Source organism: Antennarius striatus, chromosome 2 (assembly GCF_040054535.1).
Source record: "Antennarius striatus isolate MH-2024 chromosome 2, ASM4005453v1, whole genome shotgun sequence".
NCBI classification, from domain to species: Eukaryota; Metazoa; Chordata; class Actinopteri; order Lophiiformes; family Antennariidae; genus Antennarius; species Antennarius striatus.
The window spans coordinates 30285584-30301371 of NC_090777.1; the positions used below are offsets into that span (position 1 = coordinate 30285584).

The 15788-nt window shown below is 46.3% G+C and overlaps 1 protein-coding gene across 3 annotated transcripts; it reads left to right on the top strand.

The window, feature by feature from the left end:
- Window positions 1-3: 3 nt before the first annotated feature.
- On the top strand, window positions 4-13850 carry rcc2 (regulator of chromosome condensation 2). 3 transcript variants are annotated; one of them, XM_068326697.1, is made up of 13 exons: window positions 4-786; window positions 1885-2097; window positions 3081-3174; window positions 4457-4600; window positions 4698-4829; window positions 8331-8419; window positions 8811-8925; window positions 9681-9847; window positions 11519-11699; window positions 11775-11880; window positions 12415-12487; window positions 12564-12641; window positions 12914-13850. In XM_068326697.1, exons 2-13 carry the CDS (start codon window positions 1897-1899, stop codon window positions 13016-13018), a joined length of 1485 nt encoding a protein of 494 aa, XP_068182798.1. In that variant the 5' UTR covers window positions 4-786; window positions 1885-1896; the 3' UTR covers window positions 13019-13850. The 3 variants fall into 3 exon arrangements, with proteins under 3 accessions (XP_068182798.1, XP_068182808.1, XP_068182818.1); XM_068326707.1 differs by having other exon boundaries at window positions 4-668; XM_068326717.1 differs by lacking the exon at window positions 4-786 and adding an exon at window positions 799-1690.
- Window positions 13851-15788: the final 1938 nt, after the last annotated feature.

Here is a 15788-nt window from a genome sequence, read left to right on the forward strand (position 1 = left end):
GAACCCTCCAGAGCGTAAGCGACTGGTTCGTCTTTCATCCAAGAAAAAACTTTAACGTCCAGTGGATTGACTTAAACAGCTTTTGGATAACCATGACCTGGATAACTGAGAACCTACACAGACGACTGATAAGTTACCATTAATAACAACATATAAGCACATATTTTTTAAAAAGAACAGCAGCTATGATATTTCAGCGATGACCAGAGGAAGTGTAGAATAATGAAGGTATGGGGCTGTTTGTGTTCAGTCACAACAGAGGAGGAATGTGTGGTCTGCTTTCTGTTAATCCACGGGAACAACGGACAGATGTTCCAAGAACATGCAAAGGAAAAGTGGGAGCATCTCCTGCACAAACTGTGGCTGCTGTGTTCTGAGTTGTTAGTCTGCTGCTGCTTTGAATCAAAGTTGGTGTTTTATTGGTGAAGCCTCCAGAACTCCGTGGAGCGGCTCGGTTCCTCCGCGGGTCCGTGACGGTCGTGACAGCCTCGGTGATCAGCCTCTGCCTCCACGTCACGGCCGTGAGATCCGTCTGCAGCCAGTATGAACGTTGTTTCCTGTATGAATAGTTAATGCAAACCACGTGGTGTGAAGCAGACTGCAGCTTCTTTTGTTCAAATCAATCAAACCGGAGACGGACAGAGAGCTGCTGAATCAGGAAATCACCGGTATATTTACTTATTGTTGGCTTCATCAATCAACTGACGGCACTCATCCAAACAGAACACGTCTTAACGTTTTCTACAGCGAACGTAAAACGCATTGAGTGAAGAAAACATCCAAAAAGTTTGTATTGTTTCATGTAACGTCTCATCCTGTCTTTATTTGGTTCCGTTAGCAAGTAGCGTTAGCCTCATGAATACCGGGAGCGGTGCGGTTCACACCAGATACGGAACTTATTCCAGCGGGATTCGGGCGATGTCGTTAAACGTTTAACGGAGCGTCGAGACTGTTTGTCCCGTTTGTGTCACGAATTCAGCAAAATGTACAACTTTACAAGTTAGCGGTAGCGTCGGCTAGCTGCGGCTACGCGACCATTATGTGAACAAAGAGAACTGCTAGCTGCTTAGCCTAATGACGTTAGCCTCTAGCTGCTTAGCCTAATGACGTTAGCCTCTAGCTGCTTAGCCTAATGACGAGCGGCTAGCTGCTTAGCCTAATGACGTTAGCCTCTAGCTGCTTAGCCTAATGACGCTAGCGGCTAGCTGCTTAGCCTAATGACGCTAGCGGCTAGCTGCCGCTGGAGCTCGTCCAGGAGACGGGTGTGGAGCTCGTCCAGGAGACGGGTGTGGAGCTCGTCCAGGAGACGGGTGTGGAGCTGATGATGGCTGTTGGTCCTCAGAGCTTCTGTGTGATGCTGGAACGCAGACGAGCTGCTGGCTTTGTTGAGTCTACTGGATGTTGGTGGAGAACCTCGGACCTCCTGGATGTTCGGATCCGGTTCCCCACTCAGGGTTTGGGGTCAGGCTGACACGTGTTAGTCACTTTGAAGTGATCATGTGTGATTGGTCATGTGACAGCAGCTAGAGTGTGTTAGACTTGATGTGTTTTTGTGTTCATGTATGTTTGGCGTGAAGAGCCTGAGAGAGAGGCAGAGCGATGGAGATCTTCTTGTTTTCAGTTTACTCCGACATGCAGGACCGTTTCGGTGGGAATACACGTTTTCTCACGGATGTGTTTGTTGTTGCAGGTGACTCACACCACCTCACAATAACGTGCACATGCCTGAACAGGTGTTCTCCTCAGTGGAGGACACATGTTCTCAGTAGAGCTGCAGGTCACCTGTGGTTCTGAATGACTATTATTTAGATCACAGTTCTGTTCTGAGCAAAAAGCCTGTCCCCCAAGCACACATGAACTGACCTCTGCTTCTCCAACAAACAGTTTGGTTAAAAGATGCCTCGTAGCAAGGTGACAGACGTGTCAAGGAATGGTGGGATGAAAAAGAAGAGGGTCAGCGGCAGAAAGAGAGAAAGAGACTTCAGCAGCGACGAGGAGTTTGACTACGAGCAGGAGAACAACAAGAAGCTGGGCAAGCTGTCCACCAAGTCTGGTCTGCAGCCTGTGACGGTGGCAGATGACGTCAAAGAGAAAATAGTGGGTTTGAACATCAGTACAGCGTTGAGTCGCTGAGGCTACGTCATTTTAAATGGATCTTAAATTTCTATTGTTTCTGTCTTGATTAAATGTATTAAATACGTTTTAATATGTCGTTGATGTAGGACTTCTTCTTTTCCTTTCGGCTTTTCCCTTCAGGGGTCGCCACAGCGAATCAATTTCCTCCATCTAGCCCTGTCCTTTGAATCCTCTTCTCTCACACCAACTACCTTCATGTCTTCCCTCATTACATCCATAAACCTCCTCTTTGGTCTTCCTCTAGGCCTCCTGCCTGGCGGTTCAAAACTCAGCATCCTTCTACCAATATATTCACTATCTCTCCTCTGGACATGTCCAAACCATCTCAGTCTGGCCTCTCTGACTTTATCTCCAGAACCTCTAACATGTGCTGTCCCTCTGATGTACTCATTCCTGATCCTATCCTTCCTGGTCACTCCCAGAGAGAACCTCAGCATCTTCATCTCTGCTACCTCCAGCTCTGTCTCCTGTCTTTTCCTCAGTGACACTGTCTCTAGACCAAACAACATCGCTGGTCTCACCACAGTCTTGTACACCTTTCCTTTCATTTTAGCTGAGACTCTTCTATCACACATCACACCTGACACTTTCCTCCACCCGTTCCATCCTGCCTGGACACGCTTCTTCACCTCTTTTCCACACTCTACATTGCTCTGGACTGTTGACCCTAAGTACTTAATGTCGTTGATGTAGGACAGTAAGTGAAATATTTTCCGAGTGTCCTCAGAAATCCATGTCCATCACATCAAGAATTTATAAGAATTTATGATAGTTAAATATTCACAATCTCTTCAAGAAAGGTAATGGTCATGTCGTCAACCTTTGTAGTCAAGGTTTTTTTTTTTTTTTTACAATCTTAGACATGGTTTTAATAGTTAGATTGCAGATGTCTCTGACTACATCTGACCCTTTTTATGTGTTGTTTCCTGTTGTGCTTCCTACAGAAACTGGAGTGCCCTAAGGTTAAAGGCCAGCTGCTCATTTTCGGAGCCACCAACTGGGATTTGATTGGAAGAAAAGAGGTTCCTAAACAACAAGGTAGGGGTTTGTCTGGTCTGGAGTAGCACTGATGTGTGGCTGAAGGTCTGGTGACAGGAATCACCTCAGACCGTTAGTACAGCCCTGATGTTTGGTAATAGCTGGTAAAGGACGCTGCTGACTTCCTGTTTGTCCCCACCACTGACTAACAGACATACGTTATTAACGCTGGAGGACATTGTAGGGTGTAGCCTAACAGGAGACTGAACAGGTGTTCTCTGGTAGAGAACCAGGTGTCAGGAGTCCCTGTGTCCTTTGTTCCCATGCAGACACCAGCGTGTTGCACCCTGTGGGGTCCCCGTCATGTCTTCTCATACGTGTGTGTGTGCTGTGTGCTGCCCCCCTGCAGCTGGTCCGCTGATGCCTGGGGCAGGAGGTCCCATTCTTACGCCGCTGGTACACACTGATGGATCTGCTTTGTCCACATTGGAGTGTGTTGGGGTGTCAGAAGCAGCTGCAGAGACAAAAACCTCCTTCTGGGGGTCGACACTGCCAGAGCAGTGGGAATGCTGTCGAATACTGGAATCCTTTACTATTCAGTTTTAGACCACATTTACCCCATCAGCAACTGCTGTGTGTAACACGTGTGTTTATCACTGTGTGTAGGCTCTGTGCAGACACCAGTGTGTAGCGCTGGCTCTAGTCGCACCTGGTCTACCCTCCAGGCTGTTTGTCAGCTCCAATATAATGTCACAAACACACAATCTCCACACTTCTGTTTGCACTCCTATTTTTCACAAGCAAAAGTGATTAATGTAATGTATTAATGTAAACTTGTATTTTATGTTCAGTGGTTCCTCTACTTACGAATGTCTCTACGTACGAAATTTTCTACTTACGAAACGCCTCAACAGGAAATATTGTCTCTAGATACGAAAGAAATTTCGAGTTACGAAAGGTAAAAATACAGTTTGGGTTGATACTCTCAGCTCCCACAGGTTCCTGAACACAACATTCTCATAGCTGCTCTGCCATTGGCTATTACCTAGCATCCTGGCATCCCATTGGCTAAGAGGGACCTCTGTGTGTAGCTCAATGCAGCGTCCTCGTCATTCGGCCCTCGACCCATGAGGTGTTTTGATAGTTTTAGGTAAATATATTAACTTTTAGAGTATTCACTATGGACCCCAAGAAAGTGACGGAGAAAAGAGGAAAAGAAAAGACGAAGAAAAGAGTTTTTTTCCCAGTGATACTGGGATGTGGTGGTGCTGTGTTGTGGGGCGGTGCACCAGTGTTCCCAGTGATACTGGGATGTGGCGCTGCTGACTGTGTGTGTTTCCAGCTGCGTTCCGTAACCTGGGCCAGAACCTGTGGGGTCCTCATCGCTACGGCTGTCTGAACGATGTCCAGGTGAGCTGCGTGGTGTCGGGCCCCTGTGCTGCACACAGTCTGCTCATGACCGCGGAGGGCCAGCTGTGGAGCTGGGGTAAGCAAACGCTTTGGACCACTGCCCCCAGGGGGGTTTAGAATCCGGATCCAGCCCAGAGGGAAACCTGCCCTCACCCTGTTTGTGGCTTCCTCAGGTCGTAACGACAAGGGCCAGCTGGGACACGGGGACACCAAGCGTCTGGAGGCCCCCCGGCTGATCGAGGCCCTAGCTGATCATGTGATTGTTGCTGCAGCCTGTGGACGCAACCACACCCTGGCCCTCACAGGTAGGCTGGGCCACGGTTTACTGGGGGGGGTCTACCGTTACGCCATTGTTGAACCTCTTGAGGAGTGTCCTTTGTTCCGGGGGGGGGTGGGGGGGGGCTGAAACATCTGTGTGCTGGTGTAATAACACCATTATTAAAAGTTATCGTCTGACAGACTACTTCTATCTGTAACTGGTCTTACTGGTGACATGGAGTCAGATCCACTGGAAAAGGACAGCTGGTTTGTAATTAAGGGCTTTTATTTGTACTGCAGTAACCCCTCATTACTCACGGTTACTGCGTTCCATCTGCAGTACCTTTTCCTCCACTGTTGTAGACATGTAACCCCCCCGTGTTCCTGATGGGGGAGGGACGACACATATGATGTTCCTTGAACGTCTGTATGTGGAGTTCAGCCTGAACAAGGAACAAACAAGACGACCCCCCCTCAGCTCCCATGTCCCTTTCTCAGTCTCACCAACATATGCTGAACACACACACACACATACACACCCGAACAACACGGGTCAATAGACTATTTAATATACGTCTGTGCTAAAGAAAAGTCGCAGGAGGAACCGAGAGTCTCTGAACGCAGCACACACACACCGATGCTGTCAGCCAATAACATCCTTGTATTGTGTCACCACCTAAGCCGCGCCTCTTGAAGCGTGAATAAGCGAGGGGTTACTGTATTACTACTTGTTTTATTTTTCTCACTCATTGAGGAAAAGCAGCTCATCAATTTACAATCTGATCATCAATCAGACGCGAGTCCTGTGCTCCAAGTGGTCCGAAAGATTCAGTTATATGCAGTTATATACAGTTATATGCAGTTATATACAGCTATGTGCAGTTATATACAGTTATATGCAGTCATATGCAGTTATATACAGCTATAGATAGATAGATAGATAGATAGATACTTTATTAATCCCGGAGGAAATTGCATTATGCAGTTATATACAGTTATATGCAGTTATATACAGTTTTATATAGTTACAGACGTACCTCTGTACTCGACCATAATCCGTTCTGAGGTGGTGGTCGAGCACTGATTTGTTCGAACACCGAAACCAATTTTCCCATAAGAAATAATGGAAAGTATTTTAATCCGTTCTTACCATTAAGAAAAATACCTAAAATATTATAAGAACGTGTATATAAACAACAATGAAGACGTAAATGTGCACAAGCAGTACATGATAGAGATAAAGCATTATAAACCATTTTGTATAATTTACTTTACGTTTTAGAGAGTGGTTGATGGCACTAGCGTCATCATGGAAGGGGAATCCCTTCCATGATGACGCTAGGTAACGCGCCTCCAGGGGTTTCCTCCCTTCTCTCTCTCTTCCGTGGAGGTGAATCTGGCTGGGCAGTAGCCTTCCTCTTTTCTTTAAGAAGGAACCTGTCCATTGTCAGTTGCTTCTGCTTCAAGATAGTGGAAATGGTTGACTTTACCATTTCGCACTGCGACGCGAGGTCGGACACTCGTACACCGCTTTATATTTTGCTATAATTTCCGTACGTCTTTGCGTACGTAATTTAGGTACGTCTTACTCCGCTGGCGGTCTGAGTCGAACTGACGCTTACCCGCTGGCCGAGGAGCGCGGCTGAGGAGCGCGTTCGGGTCGACTCGGCTAGTCGAGTACCGAAAATCTGTTCGGGGTCCGATGCATTTTCTACTCGAATTTTTTGGTCGAGCACCGATTTGGTCGAGTATAGAGGCGGTCGAGTACAGAGGTATTACTGTATATGCAATTATATACAGCTATATGCAGTTATATACAGTTATATATAGTTATATGCAATTATATACAGTTATATGTGGTTATATACAGCTATATGCAGTTATATACAGTTATATACAGTTATATATAGTTAAATCCAATTATATATTCGGGGCGGCAGTGGCTCAGTGGTTAAGCGGGCAGTAGAGCGGGTCGTCCCATGATTTAAGATCGGCGGTTTAATTCCCGCTCCCCCCCCCCCAAAAAATACCCGGAGGTGAGCTGACAGTGGGAGGTGTCAGCTCACCTCCGGAGCACTGCCGAGGCACCCTTGAGCAAGGTGCCGTCCCCTTTACAAATTGCTCATTTGAGGCGCACCAAGAAGGAGCTGCCTGCCACTCTACCCCCCCTGCATGCCTACAGGCCCCCCTGTGTGTGTGTGATACAGGGGCCTGTACTCACTAATATATATGTATGCATGCGTTTGAATCAGTAGCTAGAGTATGCGTTCTTAATTTCCCTTCGGGGATCAAACCAGTATATAAAATAAAAAATAAAATAAAACAATATACAGTTATGCAGTTATGTACAGTTACATGCAGTTTTATAGATATATGCAGCTATATACAGTTGTATGTATTCTTTTAACTTTTAAGTTCTTCCAACACCAGTTGAATTGGTTCCTCATGCAAATATGTGAAGACTCAAATGCCAGTGAGTTAATTTTGTTTTCACCTCATGTTGGACTTGTTGTTTTTTTCTTATTTGACATGTTAAAGCTTGTGATGCTGTGTTGTACTGCTCACATTCAAGTGGTAGAGGTTAGGGGTTAAGGGTTAGGGCTCTGTTTTGTGATATTTTAAGCCTTATTTGAAGACCTAAGGTCCGAAGTTAGTCAGCACACTCACAAATGGTTAATATGTTTATTATAACAAAAGATCCACAAAGCAAGCAAAGATAATCAACAGTGATGAAGCTAGATACAGGTTGTCACTCCCGCAATCCCCACATTAACATCAGTTCAAAGAATGCAAACAAGTCATCAGCTAAATCACTCTTACCGTTGACAATAGGCGGAGAGCCAACACCTCAGTCAGAGCAGCAGATGAAAAACAAAGGACCAGGCGTCCGTACCTAGACCCGTGGCAGACTCTAACTTGGTAGAGAAAAATCTCTCTTCTTTATAGTGGAGCATCGCGTGCAAGTGAGGAGGGCCGGTCCCCACTTGCAGGCAACATCCATCTTTAGTCAAGGCTAGCAGTCTCCCTTTGTTCAGGATATGAGCATCAGCTAAGATAACACAACAAGTGGTATTTCTCACAGGTTAACATGTTTTTAGGAAACTCGGGGGGGGGGGGGGGGGGGGGGGGTTGGTTATGAATATCATAGGCTGTCATTTACAAGACAGGTAAGGATACTTTATGAGAGTTGGGGTACTCTCTGAACATATATTTAATGAGAATGTGCAACAGTAATGAGTTTGAGCTCATTTATGGGATACATACTTTAGTTCATTCATAGAACACTTGAGTTCATTCATGGGACACATAAGACTTACACTTTCCGCCGCAGGCTCGGGTTAGGGTTTGGGCTAGGGGTTCGGGATAGGGATTAGGTTTATGGGTTAGAGTTAGGGGTTCAGTTTAGGGATTAGAGTTAGGGTTTCAGGTTAGGGATTAGGATTAGGGTTAGGGGTTAGGTTAATGGGTTAGGGTTGATAGAGGTCGTGTTCTGCTGTTCTACCTTCATGAGGTTTTGTTTGAAGCTACACGCCTGTGTCTGTTCACAGACGACGGCGCTGTCTTCTCTTTTGGGGAGAACAAGCTGGGGCAGCTCGGCCAGGGCAGCCAGACCGACGCCGTCCTGAGCCCAGCACCGGTAAGGAGTGTGTGTGTGTGTGTGTGTGTGTGTGTGTGTGTGTGTGTGTACGGTATACACTGTACATATAAAACACACAAGGGGCCTGTAAGCGCTCCCTCTCAATATTTGCCTCCCAAGTAAATATTGATAGCGCAGCGGGCAGCCAGATAGACAGATTAATAATCCCAGAGGAAATTGCACATCTTGTCTTGTTGCGCCCAGTGAGCAACTTCTAAAGGTACGCCGCTTTGCTCAAGGGCACCTCGGCAGGAGGTGAACTCGTTAGTTCTAGATGGACGTGTTTCCGTGAATACACAACATGTTTGAATAATAAAGTGAAGCTTGATCAGCTCACTGACCAATAGGAGCGCTCACTGTGATCTGTCGCCCTCCCTGTGTGTTCCTGTAGATCTCGTACCACGGACAGCCCCTGGTGAAGGTGGCCTGCGGGGCTGAGTTCAGCATGGTGGTGGACTGCAAAGGAAACCTGTACTCCTTCGGCTGCCCTGAGTACGGACAGCTGGGTACGCTAACAGTATGAACGCTCTGATGAATACACCTGCTAGCTTCCTAACCCTAAGCGTCACTCGTGATTCATGTGATCGATTTAATCCAGATTAATTTACTGTAAACTTTAACCCTTATTATTTAATCATTAAGGAGAAGAAGAAAACTCTTCCAGGAAGTCTCCACCAGTTTTAAGATCATCAACAACAACAGTCACTGTTGATTATCTACTGTATGCTAATGTAGCATGTAGCTTAGGTACAGAGGAGGGAGGAGAGAGCAGAACTAGTGAAGATAGCGGTAGTGGTGACCATGACAACTCTGACTCTGCCTGTTAAGCGTCACTCGTGATTCATGTGATTGATTTGATTTCAGATTAGTTTACAGTAAACTTTTTCCTCTTTGTAATTTAATCTTTGAGGAGAAGAAGAGGAAGAAGAAAACTCTTCCAGGAAGTCTCCACCAGTTTTAGGTGCATTGAACAACAACGGCGTGTGTCAGCTGTGGATGATAATGACCAACTGTACAATACTGTAGCATGTAGCATGTAGCTAGCCTTAGAGTGAAGGAGGAGGAGGGAGGAGTTACTGTGGTCAGAGTCAGAGTTGTCATTAGAGAGATATTCACCATTATATTCACTAGTCTCTGTTGTAACATGATGATCAATCAATCAAGTTGGGGGGTGAGTGTTGGAGGAAAGAAAAGGGGAACTGCAGTAGTCAGACATGGGTCAGGGTTTGGGTTACATCTAATGTATTTTTTCTCGTCACAGGCCACAACAGTGACGGGAAGTTCATCGCTCGTGCCCAGCGCATCGAGTTTGACTGTGAGCTCATTCCTCGACGCGTCGCCATCTTTATCGAGAAGTCAAAGGATGGCCAGGTCATGCCCGTGCCCAACGTTGTGGTGCGAGATGTGGCCTGTGGAGCAAACCACACAGTGAGCAAATACTCATTTGAACCTATTTATTTTATAAAGTAGTGTTCCATAAATTTATGTTTAAAATCTATTTAAGGAGGGCGGCGCAGTGGGTAGCCCACAAGTCCGCTGGGATAGTCCAGCAACTGGCCGTTGATGGTCAATGGTGAGGCATGAAGAAGTGATTCAATGTTCACTGGGTGAACAGAGAGCAGACGCCCGAGGAGTCTCCACCGTTCAGATCCCACTCAAAGCTAAAGATATCACCAGTGAAATGTGTCCTGAAGGTGTTAAATGTGGGTCGTCACGATGTTTTAGTTCGATGAGACACAAAGATCTGTCCATCAGATCCACAAATTTCTGGAAACAGAAGTAGCTAAAAATCCCGTTGGACCAGACGACATCATTAATATTGTTTTCACACCGTTAATGTTTGACCTGCCGCTAACTAGAACGGTAAACATTATGGTGAAACAAGTGAGAATACACTTCACGTGTGTTCTGAGCTGCACTGCATCCGCACAAACGCTTCCTCCAGTGGTGATTTTTAAACGAATGACTATGTCTAAAGAAAAACTTTCAGTAGGCATAGTTGTTACAGGTAACAAAAGGTGGATGATAGACGCTTAATGATTGGCTGACGGAGTGCTACCACCAGCGGCCGCGAGGGGAGGAGTTATACACCTGAACAAAGCATTGCTCGTTTGGACATTATGAAGCCCCATTTTACAGATTCTGTGTAAGCGACCTTGAACCCTGCAAGGACCAATAATCATAAATCAATTTCCTATGATATAAGGCTACAATATAGCAAGCACAGATTAACACAGTAAATTATATTTTTTATTCAGAAAATGTATGCAATACATTTCAAAGCGCTGTTTTCTGGGCTCATTGATTGTTGTGTGGCTGCAGTACACCCAGCATGCCAGCAGAGGACGCTCACGTTCGCAATGAATGGGGCACCAAATAATGAAACAGTTTTCAACACAATTGTCCCAAAGGGTTGGAGGCCTCAAGAGGCCTCATTTGGCATCGCTGATGGTGGCCAGTCTGAGGCGATAAACACGCTGTCTGATCAGCAGCTAGAGATCTCGAAAAAATGGAAGCAAAAACAAAAGTGTGTTTATATTTTTGTCCAACGTGTATGTATATATGTATGTGTGCATGTATATACAGTATATGTATATATATACACATATGCAACCAACACGTGGTAAAGAACGAGATCCGGTCTCACTGATGTCGTATCCATCCGCCAACACGCGGTAAAGAACGAGATGCGGTCTCACTGATGTTGTATCCATCCAGAAATTTGACCAGTGCCACATCTCGTATCTGGACGTATCATTGTGTGTCTTCGTATGTAAAAATGTAGATATTTCATATGTGTGTGTTTTTAACAAGATTAAATGTTTGTCCTGTTGGGTTTCCCTGTTTGTTAAATTGCTTTTAAATGTCTGATGATGTGATTAAGCGCTATGTAAGTATAGGTTGATTGATTGATTGATTGGAGGTACTCTGTATTCTGAGTGGACACCGCTGACCTCAGGATGCTGCTGTACACTCTGGTGTGAAGTGTGTGTGTGTCTTGGGGTTGGGTGGCCGGTGGTCCTTCAGGGCTGGGTGGGGTAAACTCGTGTGATGATACTGCCCCCTGGGGGTAGTAACAGGTGTGTGTTCTGTGTGCAGCTGGTGCTGGACTCCCAGAAGCGGGTGTTCAGCTGGGGCTTCGGGGGTTACGGGCGTCTGGGTCACACGGAGCAGAAGGACGAGATGGTCCCTCGACTGGTCAAACTCTTTGACTTTCCTGGACGTGGAGCGGCTCAGATCTGTACGGGCTACCAGTGCTCCTTCGCCGTCAGCGAGACGGGTGGGTGTCGCCACATTGGCTGACCAGCATCACCTGCAGTGCAGCTGTGATGGTGGTGCATTTGTGTGTGTGCAGGGGGGCTGTTTTTCTGGGGGGTGACGAACACTTCCAGAGAGTCCACCATGTATCCCAAAGCGGTGCAGGACCTGTGTGGCTGGAAGATCCGCAGTCTGGCGTGTGGGTGAGTCCTGCAGTGACGCAGCATCGTCGCCGGGGGGGGGGGTCTGGCCATCATCCTGTTCTGATGAACAAACGTCAGAGGAGTTTTTAGGGTTAATTCACAACACATTTGTGGATCAAACCTGTGAATTCCTGTCCTGAGGACAAACTTTCACACAGGTAATAAAAGGTAATGAAAGTAATTCATAGTTTACATCTAAAGGTCTCCGGTCAGCTTCATTATTATGTTTGAGCTGCAGTTTTAACTGGTTCCTGGTCTGGATGGGTCTAGTTGAGTCCAGTACAATTGAAACCTGCTGGATCAGCTGATCCAGTACTTTAGGTCTCACAGTGGACTGATCTCACAAGGATTGGAGGGTTCTGTTAGGTATCTTGCCACACTAGAGCTTGATGTATCACTATTTATAGTCATTAACGCTCATTTTTTTAAAACCACATTGTGTTCACATGTTAGTCTTCGTGGGGGCTGGCTAGTGCCACCCCCCTAGCTGAAAGTGTTCACGTTGTGGAGGTTAACCACGTTTGTATCCAACAGGAAGAGCAGCATCGTCATCGCTGCTGATGAGAGTACGATCAGCTGGGGCCCCTCCCCCACCTTTGGAGAGTTGGTAAGAGGCGTCCTTAGTGATGTCATCACTCACCAACAGCTCTGTTGAAAAGAAGCTGTGTCCCGTTTGTCTGCAGGGGTATGGAGACAACAAACCCAAATCCTCCACCACCGCCCAGGAGGTCCGGACCTTGGATGGCATCTACATTGAGCAGGTACGAACGCTATCAGTGAGGGGGAGGGCGGTGACGTCCAGGTGGGAGTCATCACAACACTACACACTAGAGGGAACTAGTTCCCCCAGTGTGGGGACCAGTTCCCCAGACCCCCCCAGCGACACCAGCATGTGTAGCTGGACCAATCCACCAGAGGGTGATGCCATGGGCTCAGACCTACCTCAAATGTGTCCTCTTGCACCACCGTCTGGCGCTGGTGTGGAGGTGAGCCAATGGTGCCTCACGTCACCAGTGTCCTGTGCTGTTCCTAGGTGGTGATGGGCTACTCTCACTCCCTGGTCATCGCCAGACAGGACACGGAGCAGGAGCAGGAGAAGCTGAAGAAGCTGCCTGAATACAACCCCCGAACGATCTGATTGGCCCAGCCTGCGTCTGGGTTGAGAGGGGAACACCCCCACGGTGACCCATCATCTCAACGACCAGCAAACCGCTTATTCATCAATTTGGACACTGAACTCAGAGGAAAAGGGACTGGAGACGGCCCCCCCGGACGAGTTCCCAGGTGTCCAGCTCACATGAACGAGTGAACCTCTGAGCACTTCTCACCAGGCAGAGCACTGCTACCTAAAAACCCTTTTCTATTTTGTAATACAAGCCAAACATCGTGTCGTCTTTGTGTTTGTTCTCTTTGTTGCAATATTTGAAATATTCACGTTGTCACATTTACGGGTGCTGCAGCAGAACCCTCAGTTTTTTCCTCCTGAGGGATTTTCAAAGACCAATACTCCATTCCTGTGCCTTTTTCTACATGTAATGTTCAGGATATGGAAGTCTTGTTTGTTCAGAGAACCGGCTGACGGTTTGATTCAGTGTCTGAGGCAGAGTGAGCCGATGTGTGCAGCTGCCACACATTTCAATCAGGATGTGGAACATGATGTTCAAAGTTAGTGCACTCCACTTGATGTTACATTCCTTTTTTGTCTTATTTGGTGGTTGGATCAAGGACACACCTCACTCCAATGAAGACCACAGTGTTAGATAGCTCTCGTCTTCTAATTTTAATAATAGTAACTATTCCAGCACAGAAACGGCTCCTTGTTTCAAGGTGTGCTGGAAATAGAAACGTCCTCTTTCTAAAAACAGGAGGGGGGGTTTCCTCCTACTTATACTGCATTATTTTTATGGTGGAATTTCTCTGGGTTACTTATTTTCTTTGAAATGGTCAAATAAAGATTCATGTGAATTTGACTTCTAGTGCTTTATTGGTATAATTTAATCCCCTGGTGATATTTCTCGTTTAAAACTCATGTTCCTCATGGGGGTGGTTGGAGCTCTTTCACTCTTAACGAACCAACATCATTGGTTTAGCCACCAGTTTAGCCCGGAATTCAGGAAATTATGTTTTACAGTCAATTCAAATATTAACTCAAGTTGTCTGAATTTCGATGAACTCATGGGTTTCATCATTAAACTGATTTAAATATTAATTTCTTGAATTGTTTGTGAACTATTTTTTTTTAATAAAACCAGGTTTGCGCTGTTTGCCAGGTCACACTGGGGTGAATTAACACCCTTTGGGTTGTTAACTCTTACTGGCATATTAAGAGTTAAACCTAGGGGTGTTTTCAGGATAGATTTGGGGCATTAACTTGTAGAACTCCTGAAGCACCATCCATTCCATTCAACCATCTGCAACCCCACCGACACCAAGAGGAACATCCTTCAAGGAATTCACATACAGTCACAATCTGAGTCATGTAGTTTTTTTCATTCATTCATTTTCCAACCCGCTTAATCCGCTAACGCAGGTCGCGGGGTAGCCAGTGCCTATCCTGGCAGTCTCAGGGCGTGAGGCGGGGGACACTCCGGGCACGACGCCAGTGTACCGCGGAGCCACATACAAACAAACAATCATTCACACACACACTCACTCCTACGGTCAATTTGGGACCGGCCAATTAACCTGAAGCGCATGCTTTTGGAGGTGGGAGGAAGCCGGAGAACCCGGAGAGAACCCACGCAGACACGGGGAGAGCATGCGAACTCCGCACAGAGCGGGACTCGAACCCTGGTCCGCTGTGTTGTGAGGCAGCAGCGCTAACCACTGCGCCACCGTGCCGCCCGTCATGTAGTTTATTAAACTTATTAAAGAAAGTTTTGGTTGTGTGAAACATTACAGGTTATTTCAATACATATCAAAGTAAAATGTGTAAGAACTGTATGAATTCTTGATATGTTCAGTAAACTGGTAATGATTCTACTGTAATTCTACTGATGGATGGACTAACGGCCAGGGAATGAGACGCACCTGTCAGGGAGGCGGGAACCAGTGACATTATTACTGAGACGCCCAGGTGGGGGGGGAGTCAGAGGTCCTGTAGCCCCACTGCAGAAACCTGTGCCGGTGTGGAATTAACTGGATTCCGAATAAATCATTCCTTACAGCGTGAGACCCGGTAACCGATCGGAGCAGTCAGCGCGGAGGATGTTAGGACTCTACCAGGCAGCGGGAGCCCCCCCTCCCGGTGAGACCGAACCTTTTGTTATCTATAGTGACTTTTGTGTCCCCGGCCGGGACAGGGGGTGTTCCGTTTTGGAGGATTATAATTTTTTTGGTTATTTGCCAATGCCCATCAGCCCCTTTAAAAGACACCCCATTAAAAATAGTTACAGGAACCCAATCCCACCCTCGTGTCCATCAGAGTGTTTGGTGTCATTCTGACACCTGAGCTCCTCACAGGAAACACTGAACACTGGTAGAAGATCCAGCCCACGACTGTTTAGCTCATGGAAACCCTGCACATATCGGCTTTAACCCAGTTTGAATTTCAATCAATCAATCACATTATATATGTATAGCTCAATTTCAGCAATAATATGCAGTATTATAAATAAATACAATAAATAAAAAGACTAAACCTGAGGGCTAGCTCAGCAGGCTAGTTGATAGTAGCGTAGAAGAAGGCTATGCTACTATCAACTAATTCTCCGGACAGGAGAATTAAATGTGGTCTTTTAAATATTAGATCATTATCATCTAAGGCTCTTTTAGTTCATTCATTCATCTTCTGCTGCTTCATCGATCACACTATTGATATTTTCGGACTAACCAAAACCCGTCTGCATAAGGATGAGTATGTTGGTCTCAATGAAGCTTCTCCTCTCAGCCACATCAACATTCACATA

Excerpts from the sequence above, each read along its gene's own strand:
- rcc2 (XM_068326697.1), top strand. The coding sequence starts at position 1,897 with ATGCCTCGTAGCAAGGTGACAGACGTGTCAAGGAATGGTGGGATGAAA. Across the intron at positions 3,175-4,456 it reads AGAGGTTCCTAAACAACAAG|CTGCGTTCCGTAACCTGGGC; the intron begins GTAGGGGTTTGT and ends GTGTGTTTCCAG. Across the intron at positions 4,601-4,697 it reads GGGCCAGCTGTGGAGCTGGG|GTCGTAACGACAAGGGCCAG; the intron begins GTAAGCAAACGC and ends TGGCTTCCTCAG.